This window comes from Copadichromis virginalis, linkage group LG6 (assembly GCF_057382275.1).
Source record: "Copadichromis virginalis isolate Kocher_CV1m ecotype Utaka linkage group LG6, C_Virginalis_male_GT1.1, whole genome shotgun sequence".
Lineage (NCBI taxonomy): Eukaryota > Metazoa > Chordata > Actinopteri > Cichliformes > Cichlidae > Copadichromis > Copadichromis virginalis.
The window spans coordinates 9,140,256-9,150,049 of record NC_140623.1 but is presented as its reverse complement, the minus strand read 5'-3'; the positions used below and the strand labels follow the sequence as shown (position 1 = coordinate 9,150,049).

General features: G+C 40.6%; 1 protein-coding gene across 1 annotated transcript; it reads left to right on the top strand.

Annotated features, from left to right (window-relative positions):
• The first annotated feature begins 270 nt into the window (after positions 1-270).
• LOC146707144 (uncharacterized) lies at positions 271-6,764 on the top strand. The gene is made up of 2 exons (XM_085460732.1): positions 271-352; positions 6,295-6,764. Exon 2 carries the CDS (start codon positions 6,309-6,311, stop codon positions 6,762-6,764), a length of 456 nt encoding a protein of 151 aa, XP_085316858.1. The 5' UTR covers positions 271-352; positions 6,295-6,308.
• Positions 6,765-9,794: the final 3,030 nt, after the last annotated feature.

Here is a 9,794-nt window from a genome sequence, read left to right as displayed (position 1 = left end):
CAAAACAGGCTCGTTACGTTTTGTTTCAGCGGGATCATTTATAGCGCTTTTTTTCGGTGGTTAAGGTGGGCCGGGAGGAGTGCAGGTGTCTGTAGGTTGTTTGCGTACTCCAGCATCTAGCTAGCGCTACAGAAGAGGAGGCAGCATGAAGAGTGTGGCAGGTCGTTTCAAATTCAGCGTTTCTATCAGCTCAACAAACATCAGCAAACACACAAACTATTTGTGTGCAGTTTGTCGCACAGTGTGTTGCTAGCTAAAGGTCCAGCTGCTCTAAGAAGGAGAGCTAACTTCACTCAGAGATGGAGAAACATTTAGAAAGACAGGAGAGGAAGAGGAGAGGTTAGGTTTAAAGGTAAGGACTGCTCAGTGACCTTTGATAATCTGCAGATTGAAATTTTACTTGGAATGTCATAATTTTAATCACATATTGGATTTCTGTATGGTGTGTTTTGATAAAATTATGTGTTTTAGTTTTGTGAAATGTCCTGCAAATCAAACTAAGCTATAATAACTTTGTGCTATTGAAATGTCTCATGAAAAGTCTGGGCAGTTTTGTGCAGGTTAGCGTGCAGTACTGTGGTGAATTCGCAGTAAATCACTGTACTGGACTACTGCACAGTGGCTGTGGTGCTTATGGTCAGATTTAAGTTACATCGGGTGTAGCAGAGATGAATTTGCATTTAAGCCGATGATGCTTAGATTCATTAACTGAATTGCAACTTTATATCAGCTGTATACTGAGTAACATAAAGTATAAACAGTGTAGTGTCAGTGTAGTGGATGGACATCAGCTAAGATAGCTTGTCAAAATGCTGACATCTTGTTGAATTTAGTTGTGTAAATCCACAAAGAGCAGCAGGTTAGCTGACCACATGTACACTAAGAAAGCCTACTGGAGGTCACATTAGAAATTACTGTGAGTTGTGATTGTTTTCCCTATGCTGAGCGACTACAGATCTTAGAGTTATCCCACCTGACCCTTAGCTTGACATCAGTCTATGATATATGACCTTCCTGCTAACATTTGATCTGCGTAACCCGGTGTTAATCACACATAGATGCCACTTACACACTAAGACCATACAGGAAATGGCTGTGGATGATTACTGATTTTCAGCTGAGAAACAAACTAACACATATAAAGCATGTAATTAGCTCAGTGCTGCATAATCTAACAGTTTTCCAGGGGGAGAAATTGACTGACATGCAAGAGTCATGGTTTGGGACAAAAGAAAACATGCAATTGCTGTGTCATTAATGTGATAAAGCTTCAAGGTAGACCTACTTGTTTTCCTTTTCTTTGCTTAGTTATTACATTTTTTAATGGCCTTCCACTCGCTGAACGGTGCATAATAAGGTCTAATTTGTTGCCTGCTCATTCAAAACAAAAAGGTAAACAATGTTGAACAGTCACAGCCTGTTGTCTGAGGGAAATGTGAGCTATTATTCAGCATCGTGATTCGGTAACACAAATCATTAGTTTGGTGTCAGCTATGCTCAGGGACCTTGATCTTCTTCAGAATGAGTTTTCAGGTCACTGAAAACTCATTCTGATGTTACCGTTATAGGGTCTTCTCTTCTTCCTATTAAATAAATAGTTTATGCGCAGAGTTTGACTTTTGGAAATCTCTTGATATTTGCTTTGAATAAACCAACAGTATTCAAGGAAGGTGAAAAATCATATTTTAAGATAATTAGAGGTACAACCTTCCTCCTCTTAACCCTCTCAGGCTCAAATTAAACTTTTTGTTGCTAATGCACAACCAAGTCCTGCAGTGGTACTTCTGAGTAAAAAAACCTCATAAAACATGTTTGTGGGGAAATCAGGTTGTTAGTTTTTAACTGTTGCAAATCGGCAGCGCCTGCCTTGAGAGGGTTAACTTCCTTCTTAAGTGGATTCAATGACATTTTGACTTTGTTGGTATATATTCAGGCTGAAATCATTATTTTAAAGCCTCTAGTTATATTATCTCTGACAGATTAATGAGAGCCGTGCCCTGTCATACTTTGTCTTCAGTAAACTTCACCTCAGGGTTATTAATTGTGCGGATTTTATCTGCAATATCTGACTGACCATTAAGAGTGTGGTGAGCTCTGGGTTCACGACTGCTTAAAAGTATTACTTTTTGTTCCCAGAGATAGCAATCTAGTTAACTCAAGCACCTTTGAAACTGCAGCACGTGACATCACTTGATGAAACATGAACCCTCCTTCACACCAAATTTCTTCATACTGGAGCATTTCCAGAATGCATGAACTGCTCTTTTTCAGAATGTAAATCATTCTAATGAAACGCTATCGAGCCTGAAAGATGCTTGAAATGATTTTTGAAATTGCAGTGTATTAATGGATATGACCAGTAATGTTGCTGAAACGGGGACACTTCACAGGACGGTCATTAAAGTGAAGGTGGGCAGTTAAAAGTATCTTGATTGTGACTCACTCAATCTTGGTCGTGTGTGATATGTAATTACAGGTGCAGTCTAGATAATATCACTTTCATGTGCAAAAAAAAGTAATTTACTTTAGGGGAGCAGGTTTAAAAATGCAAGAAAATGATAAGCCGGCAAATGAGAAAATCGTGGAGTGCATTAGTACTGCGGAGGATACAAATGCTGAGAGCAGGCTGACGTGTCAACAAATAAAAGCAGAAACTTGGGGACACAATCACAGAATAAACAACCTAACTGCTGTAGAGGACATGTCACACCAGCTGCAAACAAGTCAAATCAGCGTGTTGCTGCAGACAGTAAACAGCAGCCAGCCAATCCCAATGGTCATAATGATCCTTAATGTGTCACTGACTCATATACGTTGCATTTTAAAAGTACTGTTATTAGGATGGGACTGCACAGATGTGCTTTCTTAGCGCACAAGGTTTTTATGGCTACAACCCCCCATTTTTTCCTGCATTTTGTCAGTGTTCCTGACAAAGGTCAAGAGTCTAAACAGCTAAGAGTAATAGATATTACATCTGGGGCCCTGCTGTCAAAACCAAACAAAAAGATTAAAAAAACATTGCCATCTACGTTCCCCATCATCAGCAATAATGGGTAAGCGTCATCGTGTTTAATGGGTCTTCTAGTAAAACAACCTTCCTGATATTGATGCTCATGAATTTCACTGTTTGAACAATTACTGTCACATTATTGCAGAGCAGTGGAGAAGGTTCAGAAGGTGATAGGAACTGTATAGGGTCATGCAAGCAAACCTTTAGTGGAAATTACAGCAGATGAAGATGAGTATCTGGGCTCGTGGAATCCACACAGCATTTCATTCACTTTACACAGCATAGTAAACTGTAGTGAACCACAGCTCAGTGTTGTCAAGAGCTTGCAGAACTTCAGATCCGCTCAGAAGCCATTCATCCTGCCCCTTTCCTAGTTGTTTCCATACCGACATCAAATACACAACATTCAACTTTTAAGACCATTAGGCTTCTTTATTGCAGTTCTGCTGTCCGACTCTTTCTTTAACATAGTATGCAAAATCACAACGATAATGTGCAGAGGTTTCATAAGATTGTATCTTAATTATCAGCGATACTCTTACATGAACCTCCAACTGTTTGCGTTTTATTCTTATCTACAGATTTATTTTTCTTTGCACTCTGTGTTAAGTTTTTCTCTCCTTCTTGTTGCTTTCATCTTTTCTCTTCCTTGCACTGAACCTTTGACACTGTTGCAACATCCTAATTGCCACCGAGGTTCAAAACAGTTTTATTTCTTACCACTGACACGATGATTACTCTGCCAGAGACTGAGATTTAAGACGCTGCCAACTGCTTTGCCGGTCTTTGCTCTGATACAGCAACAGTCCTTTGCTTTACTTTCTTCTCTCTGTTGTGAAGATGTAAAGCTTTGCCAGGGTTGACACTGCCCTTCCTTGGCAACTGACAGCCCGATTGCATATTGCACTCACTGTAATAAGGAAACGCAGGTTAGCAGTCTTCTGTGTGAGCTTTCTTCCCTTCTCTTTTTGCTTTTCTCTTCTCTTTGTAGTCATAAAAACAGCCTGAAAATCAGCCTTTAACTGAGATCAACACAGTGCAAAACCTCAGAAACTCTGGTATATGGAGATAAACTGATGGCATGAGTAGATTTTGCTGAAACCTGTGCGCTCCGCTCGCTCATTGGAAATCTATGGGAAGGTGCCACTTAGTCCTATCAGAACTCCTGTTCTCTGTGTTTTCACTCCAGCTGCACAATATTGATTCCTCTCAACACTAAACCACTGAAATCTTGCTCCTTTGTTCCTCCCTCCTCCCCTCTGCTGACTCACTCAAAATGCACCTTCTCTGTCCGTCTCTTGCTTCTACCTGTGATCACAGTGTGATCTGAAAAGAAAAAGAAATCATGGCATCTGCATGTCATGTTGAAGTGTCTTTAAGTTTTAAGAAAACTTGCTGATGTAACAATATCGTCACACCGGTGTTGCGTTTAAATACTCGTCAGAAAAATCTTCACAAAGTATTAGTGCAGCCAGCTTCCTATTTCCACCGTTCCACCGTTCCATCTCGGGAATGACTGACTGCTTGTTAATATTGTAGGTGGATGAGATTCATGAGACACAAAATGCTGTTTCGTATAAAGAAAAGGGAAAGTCATCAATGTGCAATAGTGATGACAAAATAAAATAAAATTGACAAAACTCAATGAAAAGAATGGATAAAAACATCCAGCAGAGATGTTTGAAGCAGTGTCAACATAGCCTGGCTCCTTTTTGTTAGCTGGCTCAAAAAAACCTGAAACCTAAAGCCTCAGTCAGCGATAATGCATACTACAGCACTTATCAGCTTTCCTTTTTAAGCAGCCTTTTCTTCTTTTCCTCTTCAGAGTCAAAAGCGAGCTTTTGAAGCTCTGTTTAACTGTTCTTCTGCTCACAATGGGCTGATCAAGTGCACCCGGCTCGGGTTAAGAGGAACACATTAACACGCTAACAGTTCCTTGTAGAATTTTTCAGCTGGTAGACATCCTTATGGATGTTGCTGTAAATAATGCTACAAGGCTTAGAAAACACGCATGAGTCTCTCTCTCTCACACACACACAAACACACACACACACACACACACACATCTTTAATCCGGCGGAAGAGAAAATCTATATGTGCACCACAGTTTCAAGGTCTGTACCCAAGATTAGTGTCACTTATCTGAAATATGATCACAATCTCCACCATCTACTCCTGAGTAATAGAGTTCAATAATGGGCTACAAAGGCATTTTCGCAGCACATTATCATGCCACTGTGAAATTGACCCGCACACGGATATGTAAATGGGATCAACGATATTCGGAATTTGGCTGCATTACAGCACAATAACAGTAATGTACAGAACTCGCTCCCGGTGGGGTTATATCTACCACAACACAGTTGACTCTGTGGAAGAACATGTATTTTAAGGCAGTTTAAGGTGACTTTTTGTTTTAAATGTTTCTTATTTTTTTGAAAACAGCTGTCTTACTCCGTAGCGCATTTCAGACGAGGTGCTAAGATTTTACTTATTTATTTTATTTTACTTTGATGCCAAACTACAAATGAAAAGAGGGCTTTTTAAAAATTACACCACATATTTATTCTTAAAAATCAAAGTCAAAATCAAAGTCAAACATATGGTGAGGGGGCCAGAACCAACCCATCAAAGGGTTCGGTGTGGCCTGCTTGTAGGCTTTGGGAAATGTTGAATAATCACAGAAGGAGGAGACGAATCTTAGACTCTTAACTACAGTATTATAACTTCAGTCTTCTTGCTGACAAAGACAGACCTCGATAAGATAAACCGCAGCCTGCCAAATACTACAGAAAACACCCGTTTTTCTTTTTCATCATATCAACTTGAAAATATGATTTGTTTAAATGTATTTATTTAATTTAATTATTTTGCAATAGTTGGTCCAACTCATGTAAGATCAAACTGGCCCACTATCTAAAATAAGTGAAGTATAGTCAAGTCTGTTATTGAAGTAATGACAATAACAGAAAACACAAGAGCATTTCAGAAGAAAAACAATTACACATTTTTTGTTTCAGGTCACCAAAGGTCACTAAACCCCAGATAGACCCGTCTCTATCTAAGAAAACTAACTGAGACTTTTTAGATTTGTCCTTGCAGGCTACCGTCCTTGACAATTTATGCTTTATTCCTACCAACACGCTTTAGTTCCTCCAATCTCTTACTATAATTTTACAACCTTCAACCATGGCAAACTATTCATTTTGGCTACTTGTTTCTAACCCCCTGAGTGATTTATGAAATTAAATTTCTCCTTTCCTGTTCTCTTTCTCTCATTTAAGACCGTAAGGTGGCCATGACGAGCGAGGAGGAGGAGGGCCCCGGCGTTGCAAAATCGACAACAGCAACACCATCTGCACCGACCAGCTCCAGAGTGACGACCGCCATAGCCCGGGCCGACAGCGATGACGCTGTCGCCACCTCGTCTCCCCGCAGGCCCTCCCCACACCGCCGCCCATATCCCAAGAAAAAGGAGGAGAAGGAGGAGACCATAGAAGAGGCAGGAATTATTCAAGAGGAGAGGATCGAGAAGGAAGAAGAGGAGGAAGTGGTTGAGCGTAACGGGGATAAAGAAGATGAGGATGACGAGGATGACGACGATGATGATGGCAGCAGTGACACCAGTGTGTTAGTGGTGCCCTACCCTGAGCTGGTACCTGTGGTCTTCTTCTGCCTCAAGCAGACAACCTTTCCCCGCAGCTGGTGCATCCGCATGGTCTCCAGCCCATATCCTTTTACTTACCTGCTGTGAATCATGATACTGTGGATTATTCCCACTGTGTGTTGCCTTTTCATAACTTAATCCATCATCAGTTATCCTTCCATCTCTCAGAGTTTAAACGCAGGCTTTTGGCTATTTCAACCCATCTGATTAGTTCAAAACATCCCCTGTTCCAAGCTGAATTTCTGCCTCCCGTGTGAGGCGAGAGCTGAGAGCAAAGTTCGATGCTTTTTGATGCATTTGTAGAAGGATTCAGATGGAAAATAGTTCAGTAACATTTTCTGTTTTCTCTATTTCACCATGGTTCATTGCCAGAAGAAAATGCCCTGAAAATACAGGAAATATCAACTCAAAAAAGTCACGAGGAATAAAGACAATAAATATGTCTTTACCTTTATTCAGCAGCAACAGGCCACCTGCTCCATGCTTGCATTGGTCTAATTTATGACTAGGGATGGGTATCGTTTAGGTTTTATCCGATACCAGTACCAAACCGGTACTTTTGAAACGGTGCCGGTGCTTAAAGAATGAAGAACACAAACTTTGTCCAAAAACCTCTCATGTTTAGCTGTTTTCCACTTTTTCTTTGGTCATTTTAGCCTTTTTGGCCAGGGTGAAGGGAGTATCTGCCATCAAACAAGAAGACAGCCGCATGTAACTACGACGTGTTTGCTAGTTCACCTTACATGCATTATTGTAATAACGTGGTTAGCCTACTCAGTGTAAATTACACACGAACAACATTAAGCTACTCACCCAGAAAAGAACGGCTGCTGCTGCCATCATCGTCCGTCATCATTTCTGCTACACTGGCAGGGCTAGGGGCCAGGACTCTCCTCTTCGGGTTTTTGGGGGATGTTGCTAACTCCGGGTCCGATAACAGGCAACCCACCCGCAGTAGATGTGCACGGTGTGAGGTCTCGCAGCAAGCTATCAAATACGGTGCATTTCTCGGCTTTTAAAAAAGCGCTATGCGCCGCCAGGTGTTTCATCAGATTCGAGGTGTTACCTCCTTTGCACACCATCAGCTTAAAGCACTTGTTGCAGGCTGCTGAGTTTGCATCTTTTGCTGTGAAGTACAGAGTTTGACCGCTTCGCTTTGGGCGTTTTTAATCTGTAGCTCTGCTCTCAAAGAACGTTCGTACCTGGGCCCGCCTACTACGCTTGCAAAGGTAAAATGATTGGCTAAAATCCAAAGTGTATGACATCTCAGGAAAAAAAAGCACTGAAATAAAGCACCGAAATGTGCGCTGCTTTTCAGTCTGGTTACTACCGTTTATGTCAGAACTGGTGCCATAATGGCACCGGATACCGGTACCCATCCCTATTTATGACATACTTTAAATCTTGGATCCAGGTCAGGCATCTTTGTATTTTGTATATGGTTGGAGTATCTCATCACTCTAAAATAATAGCCCTTCTGCTGTATACCAAATGTCAGCTGTGCTACATTACAGCAGAACCAGTGCAATATGCTAGCAGCCCCCGGGTTCATGAGAGGCTGCTTATCGAGTTTATTAGGAGCAACACTAGCAGCCTGATGATGTGTGACATTCAAACAAACTTCCCAGAGTTTAGATATCTTTAGAAACACCTCTGAGTCTAAGATGTGATAATGCAGGGAAACTAGGATATGACTGACTGGGTGGAAGTTAGTGAAGTGAAGACAGGAGGGGAAAACATGGGGAAATGGCAGAGATGGAATAACAAATGAAATGCGGGAGGCAGTGAGAAAGAGACAAAATGAAAGGAAATGCAGACTGATGGAAAAAACATAAAGGCTGATGGTAAAAAGAAGTATGATGAAGAAGCAGAGAATATGGTAGCTGGAATTTGGGTGTGTGTCTGTGCACTATTATTTATAGCTTCATTTCTATATTGTTTTTATCAGTGGAAAGAAGAAGGGGGGGGGGGGGGGGTAATCCTCCAGATCAACGGCAAAGAGTAAAACTGAAAGAGATGTCCTCACTTCCCATTAAGAAGACACCACATTAGTTTCTTGCTGGTTCTGAGATTAAAACTAAACATAGCAGGGTAGTTGCTTAATAGGCAACCATTCACTCTGGTCTAAAAGAAACATCGTCCAAACAAAATGTCTTGAAAGAGAAGTCAGAGAGGAAAAAAAAGACTTCTTGCACGTCTTTGGTCTTTTCTTGCTCCGGCTTTCAGTGTCTCCATCTTACAGCTTTTCCAGTCTTATCTTCTGTGTTACTTTCACAAGTGAACTGATGATAATTTTCTCCACTAGACTAAGCTGTCACTTCATACATTGACAGACGGCCAGTACTAGAAGAAAAAAGTGATTACGCATAAAATATATATGAGAAACTGTAGAATCAGATCTCAGCACAAGGCTGTTTTCTAGACTCCTCTGACAAACACAATAACAACAAACCAACGAACGGCCCTGTGAAAAACACGTTTTTTAATACTTCTTAGCTTTTGACTGTCGTCCATGACTTTACTAAGGTTTACACATTCAGACAGAAGTTCTGACAACTATAGTTTTCACGCTGCATTAATGACTATATTCCAATTAGGCTAACAGTAAAACTCAAAGATCGGTGACATCTTCAGGAAACACAGTGTTTAATAAACAATTTAAAAAACTGTACTATGAGTCCTTTTACACAGGAATGCACAGCTTCTAATTCTTTTGCTAAAGCTGTAGTTAAGGAATGCTGATTAAACGTGTGTTGTAATGTATTTTGAATGAAGTCTTAAACATCATTGAGCTTCAGCTACTTCAGAAAATTAATTAGGATAAAATGAACTGTCAGATCTTTAGCATTTAAATTATATGCTGCAAAATAAAAGAGATAATATTATTATTTAACAAAACAGGACAAAACCATTCACTAGTTCTTTGATTTGATTTTTAACCTGATGTTTGGTGTGCACGTGTCGTGTTGCTCCCCTGCAATGAACATGGTGCATGAAAAATCATAAAATCATAAACAAATCACCTCTCGTCCCAGTGGGCAGTCTTTTTCCTTCAAGCTCGGGTCCTCTACCAGAGGCCTGGGAGCTTGAGGGTCCTGCGCAGTAGCTTAACTAGGA

Bases quoted from the DNA above. Each gene is read 5' to 3' on its own strand.
- LOC146707144 (XM_085460732.1), top strand. From the start codon at position 6,309: ATGACGAGCGAGGAGGAGGAGGGCCCCGGCGTTGCAAAATCGACAACA.